Source organism: Lipotes vexillifer, unplaced genomic scaffold, assembly GCF_000442215.2.
Source record: "Lipotes vexillifer unplaced genomic scaffold, Lipotes_vexillifer_v1.1 scaffold216, whole genome shotgun sequence".
Classification (NCBI taxonomy): Eukaryota; Metazoa; Chordata; class Mammalia; order Artiodactyla; family Lipotidae; genus Lipotes; species Lipotes vexillifer.
In genome coordinates, this window is record NW_006779100.1 from 2993351 (window position 1) to 3007829 (window position 14479).

Below are 14479 nucleotides of genomic sequence, written 5' to 3' on the forward strand. Positions count from 1 at the left end.
GGGAAAAAATAAAAGGATCACATCCTTCACTGGGATCCAGATTACTTACATTTCTGAAGTCCAGTGTTCATCTGCGTGTGAGAAAGAAGCTGAAAGGACAGGTCACCTGGCCCTGGTAGACAGGCTAGCATGGCAGACCAGCATCAACACAACATGAGGCAGTCACTCACACTGTAATGACAAAAAAACAAGGTCATGGAACACAAGGCAACTCACTCAAGGAAGATACCAGGACATCGGATATGAGCAACAGTGGTCCAGGTTTAGACAGATAAACAATTTAATTAGTAGCATGTTGGTTGAAAATGTATCTATGTCTTTATCTGTAGCACAATTTGCTCTCAACTATTACTACGGCTCAAATATTTCAGTCAGCACAGATGCTTGGGTGGGGAAAATGAAAACTAGAAAATACCTATCCACACAAACAATTGAAGGTCTTTATGTTCACAAGCTATAGATGCACTCGTTTGGCATTTGCATTTCCTGTAGACTGCCTCTCCGTACTGCTTTTGGATAAGCCCATGTGGCTGCCAGATAAACGGCATGCTGGCTTTCATCTGTGCCCCAGCTGAGGCAGGAGCAGAAAGGCTAGGGCACAGTCTAACTGAGGTGAAGGAAAAGATGATTTCTCCCTGAAAACAGAACAACGTTCCTGAAGAGAGCTCACCCTCACAGGGCCCGGCTCAGTCTATTCTCAGCCTTGGCTGGCGGCTGGGGCAGTCAGACATTTCCAGAGACAGTACAGTATATGAGTTGCAAAGGCACCCAAAGTCCAACTTATGACCCCAGTAATCTGAACTTTGTTTTTTTTTTTTTTGCCACGCCCCATGGCTTGCCAGATCTTAGTTCCCTGACCAGGGAGTGAACCTGGGCCCTCAGCAGTGAAAGAGGGCGGAGTCCTAACTACTGGACCGCCAGGGAATTTCACCTGAACTTACTTTTAAAAAGAGGAAGGAACAAAGCATCCTAAGAGACAAATTAACTACTATTAAAGCAAACTCTGTTTGTATGTTTCTAGGGATTCACCTTGTTATTGCCTTTCACACAATTAGACCTCCGGAACCCAAAAAAAGAAAAAAATTGCTTTGTTCCCAGGGTAAATCAAGGAGGTGGGAGGCTGCCAGCAGCCCTCTTTGGGCAGGCAATCCTGACATTGTATCAAGATGGCATCGTTTCATCAGTGAAGTCTTCCAACAAGACTTATACAACCAAAGAAAGCAGACACTGATGTAGCCTTCTGTAGGGAAGGAAGGCTTGTCAACAATGCAAGCTCCCTGTGTACCAAGGACCAAGCTTTTTCCCAAACAACTATAATGTACTAAAACACATTAAATTCCTTTCCCATACTGCAAACCCCAGAAATCAAGGTAGCATATTAAGGCTTTAGATCACAACAAAAGAGGAATGGGGGAAAGCTCAAATGTTAAACAAAGACCACAAAACCTCTTTCTTTCCCTTAGAGGGCCCTCTCAAGTATGTGAAACTACCTTGTCACGATGAGTATCAGAGAGCTCCAGCTGAAAAGGCCAGGTAGCTGAAAAGATACTTTGTAAAAGAGGCTACTCAAACTGTGTCTAAGATAGCAAGTGCAGAAAGACTGAAGAGTGAATGCCTCAATGAGAATGGAGCTGCCCCAGAGTCCTGGCACGGATTCAGTCTTTTCAGGTCTCTGGTGGGTGGGATGACAGTATGAACACACTGTGCCAACTGCAGTGCCTCAAGAAATAAAAAGTCTTCTGTTAGGGTCAAATGACTGAGGTACTGCTCACAACCCTTCCCTTGTGAATGCTGAGCTCTATTTAATAACCTCTCCCCTATGGTCCTAATATAGCTGAGGGCAAACTCTAAGGAAAGGAAGAGAATTAACAAATACTGGAGCCTAATATTGTGAAATGGACTGTGAGGGGCTTTAGTGATTTTTTCCTATTTATTTATTTAGATATGTATGTATGTATGTCTGCCTGCACTGGGTCTTCGTTGCGGCGAGCGGGGGCTACTCTTCGTTGCAGTGTGCGGGCTTCTCATTGCAGTGGCTTCTCTTGTTGTGGAGCACGGGCCCCAGGAGCGTGGGCTTCAGTGGTTGTGGCTTGCGGGCTCTAGAGCGCAGGCTCAGTAGTTGTGGCGTACAGGCTTAGTTGCTCCGCGGCATGTGGAATCTTCCTGGACCAGGGCTCGAACCCATGTCCCCTTTGTTGGCAGGCAGATTCTTAACTACTGCACCACCAGGGAAGTCCTAGTGATGTTTTCTTAATTAGGTCTCCCAACCTTTCTTGGAAGTAGGCAATAATTCACTTGTCATCTCATCATCTCTAGCCTGGATTACTACAATAGCCTTCCAAATGGTCTCTCTGTTCCACCCTTGCCCCATCACCCAATCTATTCTCCACATAGCAGCCAAAGTAATTTATTTTTTTAAATTGGAAATCATATGAGCTCAAAAATCTCCAATGACTTGCCATCTCACTTAGAATAAAATACAAAATCCTAACGTGGCCCACAAGGCCTTCCATGATCTGTTACATGATCACTACCTCTCTGACCTCATCCTCTAACCTCCCCTGCCCCTCTTGCTGACTCTACGAGGCAAGCACACCCCCACCTCCAGGCTTTGTAATTCACCTGGAAAGCTGAGATACTGTGAGGATGGAGGTACAAAAAACACATTCATTCAGCTCTCTTGCAGATACACTCTCTCCCTGTACTTTCTGGAAGGAACCAATCTCTGAATGATCACTGTAATCTCTGATATACCTAGTAAATCTTGATGCCTTGCAACCAGGAAGAGACGAGTGGAGGTTGTGGATCCTAAGAGTTGACTATAACATACTGCCCTTCAAGCCACAACTCTGGATTTCAAGAGGCAGAACAAGAGAGAATTAAGTCAGCTAAACTGTGGCAAAAGGCGTTAATGGATTTACTGACAGCAAACAAAGGAACAAAAATAAGAGGTGAATTCTGTAAAGACTCCAGAAAGTCAGTTTTTAGTTTGGGCAGGAAGAAGTAAATGAATAAGAAAGACACCAGATCTTGGGACCCTCTATGATTATGTTCCCAACCAGAATCACCCAGCAAGTCTAGACTATTCTTGAGCTCTTACTGGCATTAAATGGGCTGCTAAGGGTACAGCCCTTAGTTTGTGAACCTTTCTTTAAGAGTTCTGCCATCCTTAATCTTCAAGCCCCCTGAGCAGTTTTACTGAAGTCAAGAATCAGATTCTGCCAGGACAGGGAAGGCAGAGGATGTGGCAAGGTCACAAAGGGTATGATAAAACAGGAAGGAAGCAACGTCCTTCCACAACCCATTCTAGAAAGCAGGGATGCATAGTATAAAGCACTCCTCTGGAGGCTTGACAGCTGAGCACAGGCCTTTTATTTAAAAACTTCAAACCACCCACACATTTTGATTACCATCTGGCTTTTTCTTAAACGTTAAATTCCAATACAATTTACAGCTGATATTTCCAGAAGCACAATTAGACCCAGAAATCAACATGAGCTCTACCTTCTCTGAAAGGGCCTCAAAATTCAAGTCCAGACTACTGAACAGAATCAAGTAGTAACCTGGTGCTCAGACCAAATGAGCTGCAGATGCCACAGAGAAAGAAAAAAGATCTCCTTGGCAGAGCCTCTCTGGGAGCTCTCAGACAGCTTTCCCACCACCAGCTGGTCTGCTGCCTAAGCAGGGGGACGGTGGTATTACCATGAGCACAGAACTAAGGTGTCCAGACTCTCCTGGGGCATTTGCACAAGTGAGAGCTTCTCCCAGATTACCTCTAATTAAGGAACAAAAAAACCCTGTCCCCACTGAGAAAATTCAAAAGGACTTTCACCCATGCCCCCCACCCCCCCAGCCCCACCGAGACTGACAGAGGTTTTATTAAGAGTTGTGATGTTACACTCTCTGCTTTTCTGGGTGGCATCTGATAAAGGATCATCTCTGCCTTAGGACAGGTTTGTGCCGGTAGGAAAACCTCCGCTGTCTGTCCTGTTTGTCCCTGTTTATGCTTACGGCCACTGAAGGGTAGAAAAGGAGGAAAAGGAAGACTCCTCTTCATATTTTTTTTTTAGTGAGAAAAGGAAGGGAGAGAAAATAAAATGCTAGCAAAGGCATTTTTACTTGGGGGCTGGGGGTGAAGCGATCTAGAGTAATCACTTCCCAGCATAGTCTCCCACTCACACCCTAGTGCCTTCCAGTACCCTTCTTTGCCAAGTCTCTCTCCTGCTTTCCTTTTCCTTCCCTGCCTTCAACCCCACCTTCAAAAAGAACCCCCCCACACACCGCCGCCGCAAAAAAAGGGTTGACTAGCCCAATTTCTGATTCATGCTGTGGTTCAAAATTTTAAACCTGCCATTTATGGACTTTAATTAAAAAATGAAATTGAGAGCAGTGCCATCTCTGAAATACCAAGTAAAAAAAAGAAAATGTTATGCCCCATGTTATTTGACTCCACTTTATAAAAGATACCCAACAGTGAAAATCCTAAGCACATGTATTTTAAGAGAATATGATTAACACTGAGAAACTGCATTAATTAAAAGAGTCATCACTATCTCTGATTAATAAGCCTTCTCATCCATGAGGTAAAAGGCTTATCTAAAAAGACTACTTTTCAATAGTGGGGGTAGAAGTTTTATCCTACTGTTCCCCATTCTTTTACTCCTGGGGTCCAAGAAATTAGGTTAAAACCTAAGGGAAATACTGCTCTGGGGAAAATAAACAGGGTCAAGGATGGCAAAAATTACATGTTTATCAAATCAGACTCTGCAGAATCAGTCATCTTATGGTCTGTGTCAATGAAATAATCTATACAACCTGTAATTTTTGTCAGTCCAGGTAACTGTGAACTTCCAACTACCTTGTACTTTTCACTATTTACTCAATCTGAATAACTTTCAGTCATTGCTCAAAGGCATCTTTCTTCTCTATCTTTAACTCAATAGGGGACTTAAAGTCACTTGTAATTGTAACCTCACAACTCTGGGCTGGGAGAAAGAGCAGGAGAGAAAGATGGATGTTCACTCTGGACTAACTTTGTTGAAAGCCCAGAACTATCCCTGCTGCAAACCATCTCCACATAGCTGAACACAGAGGCTCAAGGGGTTTGGAAACATTATTTCTTTTTAAAAAAATTTATTATTTTAAAAATATTTATTTATTTATGGCTGCGTTGGGTCTTCATTGCTGCGCACAGGCTTTTCTCTAGTTGTGGTGCGCGGGCTTCTCATTGCAGTGGCTTCTCTTGTTGCAGAGCACGGGCTCTAGGTGCACAGGCTTCAGTAGTTGTAGTTCGTGGGCTCTAGAGTGCAGGCTCAGTAGTTGCGGCGCACGGGCTTAGTTGCTCTGCGGCATGTGGGATCTTCCTGGACCAGGGCTTGAACCCATGTCCCCTGCACTGGCAGGCGGATTCTCAACCACTGCCCCACCAGGGAAGCCCTGGAAACATTTCTAACTACCCTTTAGACCCATCACAACAGGTCCTGTTCCTATGCTGTTTCCACCCCACCCTGGTCCCTAAAGGTGCTTTCTCTGCCAGTGCTTTCTTTAGCATGAATACTCTTTCCTAGATCCTCTTATTATTTATCTCATCTATGACCCAGTGCTTTCTCCTGAATTTGTTATTCAGGTCCTAGGAAAGTATTTGCCCTGGACATTCTAACCTTTCAACTCGAGTGTGAGCTTCCAAAGACTGTCTTTTATTTATCCTTCCAAGTAACAGGGTCAGGAATGAGATTATTCATGTAACGGATGTTTAATAAATATTATTGGCTCACATTCCAGAAGAATAGCAATATACTTTAATCCCAGGCTCTGGAATTTATCTGAATTTAGGTCCTTGCAACACATGGATAATACAAGTGCCAAAAAGTGTCCGTGCCTGTGTGTGCACAGGTGCCTTTACTCTGAGAGTGAGAGAGCAGAGGAGACAAAAACTGCCTAGGTACTTTAAAAAAAAAAAAAAAAAAGGCCCAGGTACTACTTCTGCATTGTATTGAAAAGTATCCTTTGGGACTTCCCTGGTAGTCCAGCGATTAAGACTCCATGCTTCCACTGCAGGGGGCCAAGTTCGATCCCTGGTCTGGGAATTAAGATCCCACATGCCGTGCGGCAAGGCCAAAAAGTAAAAAAAGAAAGAAAAAAAAAATTATCCTTTGGCTTCTGTACTTTCATCCCCATTAGGTAGAAATCAGTGTTCCTAAAACTGTGAAATGCAGGCTGTGTTCATTGCAAGCCACTAAATCAGAATTTGCAGTTTTTCATTATCATATGTAATAGCCTTCAGTTTCCTATCAGGGCTGTATCACTATAACTTAAGCTGAACAATTTTAGAAAGGTAGACCGACCTTTGTATTTAACCACATTCATAATCACAAGCAGAGCTCTCAAGCTGGGTAGAATTTTACTCATAAGTACCTGGGACTGTGCCCAGCAAGACAATGAGAATAACAACCAGAAGAAACCACTTCCTTGAGATAATACACAAATATTGGATTTTTACCTTTTACAATTTCCTGTAGACACTTGTATCAAATCAGAAAGTTTCTGATTGTTACTCAGATTAAATATAATTTAACAAATAACCTACAATTATGTGGCAGTTTTTAATCTTCAAAGCCCACATCGCACATGAGTCCATGAAAAGCTGCCAGAGAAGCACAGATCCCACACCCAGATGGGGAAACTGAGGCATCAGAGCTAAATCATTAAAAAAAACAAAAAAAAACAAGGAAATCTGTAGGAAAGATATCAAAGTTGGGTGCAATTTTAAGACTCAGGGTGTCTAAAAACTCCTTTAATAGGCCTTGACTGAGCCCAAAACAAGTCAGATCATAGACAGGTATTCATTCTGGTTAAAATGAAAAAGGCAGTTCCTCAGTATAGCTTCTGTAATTTTATAGATCAAAGACACAACATGGAAAAAGAATTTGAAGAATTTAGCAGGCTGTTAAAAAACTTTGGCAAGCATGTGTTTAAAGAACATCAAAATGAGTTGCTTACTCACGCCCTTTCTCCTCCCCTCACCTGCACAGAGGCCGCATTCTCTAGTGACTCCCTTGCCTCAGAATCACCTCGCCAGAGTAGGCCCCCTAACTCAGTCTAGAGTCTGGCTTTCAAGTTTGAAGGGTGACAGAAATTTAAGAGACTTAAGGTCATTTAGAAAGCCTGCTTCATTTTTTAAAAAATGTGTTTTATTGAAGTTGATTCACAACGTTGTGTTAATTTCTGCTGTACAGCAAAGTGATTCAGTTATACATATATATACATTCTCTTTCATATTCTTTTCAGTAGAAACTTGTTGTGTATCCAGTCTATATTTAATAATAGTTTGCATCTGCTAATCCCAAACTCCCTGTCCATCCCTCCCCCACACCCCGCCTTAGCAACCACAAGTCTGTTCTCTATGTCTGTGAGTCTGTTTCTGTTTCATAGGTAAGTTCATTTGTGTCATATTTTAGATTCCACATGTAAGTGATATCGTATGGCATTTGTCTTTCTTTCTTTTCTTTTTTTTGGACGAGCTGCATGGCTTGCAGGATCTCAGTTCCCCAACTAGGGATCAAACCCAGGCCACGGCAATGAAAGCCCAGAATGCTAACCACTAGGCCACTAGGGAACTCCCCTTGTCTTTCTCTTTCTGACTTACTTCACTTAGCATGATAATCTCTAGGTTCATCCATGTTGCTGCAAATGGCATTATTTCACTCTTTTTTGTAAGCCTGCTCCATTCTGAATACTAACTACAAGACATTATTATTATTTATTTTACTAAATAAATTTATTTATTTATTTTTAAATTTTTGGCTGCATCAGGTCTTCATTGCTGTGCACAGGCTTTCTCTAGTTGTGGTGAGTGAGGGTTTCTCATTGCAGTGGCTTCTCGTTTCGGAGCATGGCTCTAGGCACGCGGGCTTCAGCAGTTGCGGCACACGGGCTCAGTAGTTGTGGCTTGTGGGCTCTAGAGCGCAGGCTCAGTAGTTGTGGCGCATGGGCTTAGTTGCTCCGCGGCATGTGGGATCTTCCCAGACCAGGGCTCGAACCTGTGTCCCCTGCATTGGCAGGCAGATTCTTAACCACTGCACCACCAGAGAAGTCCCTACAAGGTATTACTCTAAAACAAATCTAGATGAGAGTGTTTGGATCTGTGTGTGCTTCTGTTTCCTCACCCCGGTGCCAAGGTGTCTTCCTTTTCTGGGTCTAAAGTGCCTAATCCAAAGTTCACTGCTGGATTTAGAAATTTCAAGAGACATTTATAAACCCATATTTTTGCTATGTAATGTGTAACACTGATTTATACTGCCTAAGAGAGTAGTTTATCAAAACTGCAGAGAATGGTTTTAATGAAATTTTGAAGAGGTGTTGAAGAGTTATGAATGGAAGCAGTGAAAGAAGACAGGATCCACAGCAACATCTGAATGCATGTGCGTGGACTGAAGACAGCTCCCACCAAAGTCGTCGGAGAAATATAAGCAAGTACTAAACATATAAAGAAATGGTGCAACTATCTAATATTTAAAGAAATGTAAATTAAATAGAATGACATTTTATTTTTTGATTAAAAATTGACAAACATGTTCGAAAAAAAATCTAGAACACACTGAGTCAAGGATACAGTGAAGAGTCACTAAAGTGAGATGTTAAATTGACACATTCTTTCTAGAAATAAATATGAAGTTTTAAAAATATTCATACTCCTGATATGGTAACTACACTTCTAAAGTCTAACTTAAGGAAATAATCAGAAATGTAAACAAAGATTTCCATACAACTCTCTTCACTGTAGTATGGTTCATAATTGTGCAAAAACTCCAACAATCTAAATGTCCAAAAGTAAGGAAATCGTTATATAAATTATGGGCTATTCATCTAATAAAATTAGTATGAGCCTCCCAAATTAAAAAATATATATTGTTAAAAAATATCTAAGGACAAAAAAATGCTTATAAGATAAATGCTGGGTTAAAAAAGTATGTGTATATATATATATATATATATGGTGTAATAATAATTTTGTAAAATTTATTATATATACATAAAAATTATGAAGTCATTTGTATTTGACCATTAAGTGCATTACAGCACTTTGTGGGGATAAATTCTCATTCCTGGACTATCTAGTTCAGGATAACATTCTACTTAGCTTTCATTTCTTGAATATAAAATGAACAGAGCCAAGGAAGTAACTTAGGAAAAAGCTGGGTGGCAAGGGCAGTCATTTTCTCCTAAGTTTTCAAAAGGGAAAATTCACATATAGATAAGTGTCAAGTGCAGCTCAAATCACCGGAAGAAATCTGGATTAACAAGAGGCACATCAAAGTGGTTAAGAGACAAGACTGAGTTTGACTCTCAGCTCTGCTGCTTACCAGCTATGTGACCTTGGGAAAGAAAAAACTTCATCTGTAAAATGGACCTAGTTCATGGGACTGTTGTAAGAATTAAATGAGTTTAATATACTCAAGTGCTTAGGACACCAGTGCCTGAACATTATTCAAATGTTGGCTCTTATCACTTTCTTAATCTATCAAAATCCAGGTCACTTTTTATTTTGCCAACACAACTAAACCACCACCTTACATTTTATAGTTCTTTATACTCTGAAACACATTTGCATACACTATTTCACTTGAAATTTAAAACAATCTTTTAATCTATATGGAATAAGTATCATTCCCTATCAATAGATTAGCAGGTTTAGAAAGATTAGGTAACTTGTCTAGTGATATGTAGCTGGGATAGTGGACCTCATATAGAGTCTCTGTCATAACTCCTAGACTTGTGGCTCATTCCATTAGACAAGTATTTTCTAATCTGTAGGCTGTGACCAGCCTTTAAAAAAAAAAAAATCACAAAGTAACAGTAAGAATGCTTATTGTTTCATGACTCTCTTCCAGCTATTTAAATTATGTGTGTATTTATTGGGATGCAGTCTTTACTGTGGGCACAGATGAAGATGTTCGAAAAACACTGCACTATACCACGGCTGCCTCTCAAGTCAATATTTATTAAGTACCTATCATAGCCCTCTTCCTACACTTTTTTTTTTTTTTTTTTTTTTGCGGTACGCGGGCCTCTCACTGTTGGGGCCTCTCCCGTTGCGGAGCACAGGCTCCGGACGCGCAGGCTCAGTGGCCATGGCTCATGAGCCTAGCCGCTCCCTGGCATGTGGGATCTTCTCGGACCAGGGCACGAACCTGTGTCCCCTGCATCGGCAGGCGGACTCTCAATCACTGCGCCACCAGGGAAGCCCTTCCTACACTATTATATACAACAAAAACATACAATTCTAAGCCATGGTTTTGTTTTTTAAGTGTAATTATCGACTTTCCTATGGATTTGGGGAACTACCTGTCATCAGCACTTCGCTTTGTAACTCTATTATACTATTATACTATTATACTCTGTAACTCTTCGGCTAGCCTAACACTTTGGAATCAGCTTTTAGTGAAAATTCCTTTAAAAAAAAAAGAGGCGGGGCAGCAACTATAACCAAGGTAAGACTGCAGTGGGAAAGTGACTACATAAAGGCAAAGAAACGCTTTAGGTTCGAGTGGTCAGACTTTCTTCCCCAGGGGAAAGCTCTATCATTCACACTGAGGAAACTGTATCAGAGAATACTACAAGTAATGATCACAGTTATCTCTCATTCTCAATCCTCGTACAGAAAACTCTTCCCTTCCTATTCCCGTGCTCTTTCCTGAATGTGAGAAGTAAACCTTGCCTAACTCTGAACCTACTCTCAACTCATACCTTTTCTAAGTCAGTTTCCATTTTGGACATGCATCCTATGACGGAAGCTGGGCATCATACAGCCCACCAAGGTCTCTGACAGGAAGCATCCCTCTGCTCTTTAAGATGTTCTAAATTTGGGGGGGTGAAAAGGAGCTCACACTTTTCCATGGCTGTGCATCTACCATATCCACCATATATTCATTTGGTCTGTTACCTTCTTAGAACTAGTTCTCTGTACACAATACCTTGAGCTTATGTGCCTTAGATTTCTAGTGTAGAGTTTCAGTAAGGCTAGTAAATTCAGCACAGGTAGGGAATGAAGTTATGCTTACAGTAAACACATCACCCTTCACTGTATTAGTATTATTAGGGTTGGTTTGGCAATAGGCAGATTTTAAGGAAATAGGGCAAGGCATAATTGATACACTAATACGTTCTGTTCATTTAGGCCCTTCCTTCTGCCCCAGCCCGAGTAGAGGCCCATGAGGAATTCTGATGTATAACAACTTTGGGGGAGGGTTTCTACAGCCTTAGTGAAAATCAAAAGATCTTGCCTTGCCATCTCACTAAGACTCACTATCACTTGAAGCTTTATGGCTCACACTCCACATATCCAAGGAATTACCAGGCTTCTGAAGCCTACGGTGTTCCTGAAAGCAGGAGAGGCTGCTAAACCTCAAAAGGACCCAGGAACTGAAAGCTTACTGAGGAAGAGGAGCAACACCTCCTCCCACACCCTGCAAACTACCACAACTGGATAATGAAATTCAGAATACTGGCTGTATCCACAGGAAGAAGAGAGAACAGAGAGACAGTCCCTGTCCCTGCTGGAAGAATACTTTGATAGCTAGAGTAAACACCCACAGAAATAAGATTCTGAACTTAGCTTTAGGAGGCTTCCTCATTTCAGGAACTGCCTCAGGAAACAAAACAAAAACTAACGAAGGAGTTTTTAATTTTTCAAGGACTACAGCTCACTCACAGATCAACCCATCAGCAGACTGGCCCTGAGAAATTCCATAATCATTCATCATTGTTATATGTCAGTGTGTGACCGGTTCTAACTGGTCAAACATGTGTCTTATATGAAATATTAAGGGCCACCCAAACAAAGCAATTTAACTCAAGATTACTTTAGCACTGAGTGAATCAGGAAAAAGTATATAAATACACGTTTTATCTTACAGATGTCTAAATGATCTGTCTTCCTTTATCTCAAAGACACCTCAAAGAAATGGCTAACACTACACAAGTTAACATTTTATAGACAGTGGCAGAAAACAAGTTCACAGCTCTTCTATTCCTGGTACATGCCTCCTTTACTCAGTGTACCTATTCACTGTCCTAATTTCAACTCCGTCAACTTCTCGCTCTGGGGTCTCCCTCACCAACTAAGTGTCCTAACCAACTTTCACCCAGTTCCCTCTGTTTCAGCTGGATTAGAAAGAGAAGGTACCCAAACAGAGTACAGAGTGAGGAGGGTATCCAAAAAGTTGAGGGTGGGCAGCCCTGATGTGGGGAGCCAGAACCCAAGTGGCGTGAGAACATCCCCAGAGGGGATGGACGCAGCGACTACTTCCCATTCAATAACAATGAGCCCCAATAGGGTCTGCTCAGATCTTGGCTTCTAAATACTAAATCCTCCATAACAGGAAAAAAGGCTCCTTGGAGAAATGGCTGAGGCAGAGAAAGTACTAGATGAGGCTGGTACATACTACTGTGTAGGAAAGGAAGTGCTCAAAGAATAATGGTGACATGTCAAAGAACACAGAAGCTACAGGATGCTCAGCTGGTGAGGGAAACTCCAGAAAGATAAGTTTACACAGTAGAAATTAGAGAGAACAGAGAATGCATACACTGAGTGAAGGAGGCATAGAATAATTAGAAACTTTTTTTTCTACCACTGTTCAAAAGATGTTAGTTTGGGGTTAGTGTCAGCCAAACCTTTGAAATAAAAGGACAGCAAATCACTTGGGCATCTTTAAGGTTAAATATATAGTTATGTATTTTTTTTTCCTGATTTACTGGCAAAATCTGGGATAATTTGAACATCAAAGTAAATAAAGATAACAGACTAAATTTAATAAAATGTAATAAGTTGAATAAAATAGGAAATCATGAGTCCATACTAATGTAAATAAACTAGTAAACTGAAAGGCTTAAGAGGAAAAGGATATTTGCATGGTTTCAAATTGTCTCCTCCCAAAATACTTAGTAATTACAAAGGGAGAAGAGTAACTTTGCACTGGAAATGCCCAGCAGGCACCGCCTCAACCAAGTGGTCAAACATTCCCAGTAACGGGACAAATAAAAAGTCCGCACTTCTCGAAATTATGCAATGAAGAACACAGCGTCACTCCTGTGATATTCCTGCTAAAGACACATAACCTAAGTTAAACACGAGGAACCATTAGACAACCCTAAATTGAGGACCTTCTACAAAATAACTGTCAGTTGTGTCAAGGTCGCGAACATCAAAGAAGGCCTAAAAAACTTCCAAATTGAAGGAGACCAAGAAGACATAAGAAATAAATGCAAGGTATGATCCTCAACTGGACCCTTTTTGTAATAAAGAACATTACTGGTACAGCTAGCAACATTTGAGAGGGGTCTAAGAATTATTTGATGGCAATGTGTCATTGTTAACTTCCTGATTTTGATGGCTGAATTGTGATAATATTGGAGAATGTTCTTGTTTGTAGAAGATAAACACCAGAGTATTCAGGGATGATGATGCATCAAGTCAGCAACTTATTCTCAAATGATTTAAGGAAGAAAAATATTCTCTGTACTGTACTTGCAACTTTTCTATAAATTTGAGATTGTTTCCAATGTTTTTTTTTGGCTGCGCTGGGTCTTCATTGCTGCGTGCGGCTTTTCTCTAGCTGTGGCGAGTGGGGGCTACTCTTCGTTGCGGTGTGTGGGCTTCTCATTGCGGTGGCTTCTCTTGCTGTGGAGCACGGGCTCTAGACGTGTGGACTTCAGTAGTTGTGGCACACGGGCTCAGCAGTTGTGGCTCGCAGTCTCTAGAGCACAGGCTCAGTAGTTTCGGCACATGGGCTTATTAGTTGCTCCGCAGCATGTGGGAGCTTCCCGGACCAGGGATCAAACCGGTGTCCCCTGCGTTGGCAGGCGGATTCGAACCACTGCACCACCAGCAAAGTCCCTGTTTCCAAATTTTTTACTAAAATTGTTAAAACAAACCAAAAAAACCAAGATAGCAGTGTTGAAATCTGAAGAGGGGGGGTGTGGAGATCATAAAGAAGAGTTGAAAAGAGTGGTCTGTTAGAAACCATTCTCATCTCAACGCAGGTGACATCTTTGAATTGGTGAGTGCCGACACTGAGGTTCTTGCCTTCTGGAATAGGTTTCCTGTATCTTTCTGCCTCATCAACTTATAATTTCTTTTCAACACTTATCTGAGTAACATTTCTCCTGTGCCTGCACTTCAAATTCTCTCCCAACCTCCACTCTGTTCTGGAAATGCTTCCACTAAGTGGCATTCATACAACTATCTTACCCTAAAGATGGAAAATTTCACCTTTAGAAAGGTTCCAAAAGCAATGTCTTATCCTGAAGGAGGCACTATTAATGAGCCTCCTTTCTTTAGGCCTGACATTCACTAACATCTCCATCAAGTTCATGTTTTAGTGAGAGTTTTTCAAGGCCTTTCCTTCTAAACACATATAACCTACACTCCAAGGGAAAGCCTCGTTATATCTTCTGGACTGTAACAGGGTTTTGACACTCT

At 41.4% G+C, this 14479-nt stretch overlaps 1 protein-coding gene across 1 annotated transcript in view; it reads right to left on the minus strand.

The window, feature by feature from the left end:
- Positions 1-14479, minus strand: part of FAM222B (family with sequence similarity 222 member B) — a 37202-nt gene that overhangs the window by 10560 nt on the left and 12163 nt on the right. The window contains exon 2 of the mRNA XM_007452428.1: positions 50-171. Within this exon, the coding sequence (XP_007452490.1) occupies positions 50-131 (82 nt within the window). The 5' untranslated portion in view covers positions 132-171. The remainder of the gene's footprint in view (positions 1-49; positions 172-14479) is intronic.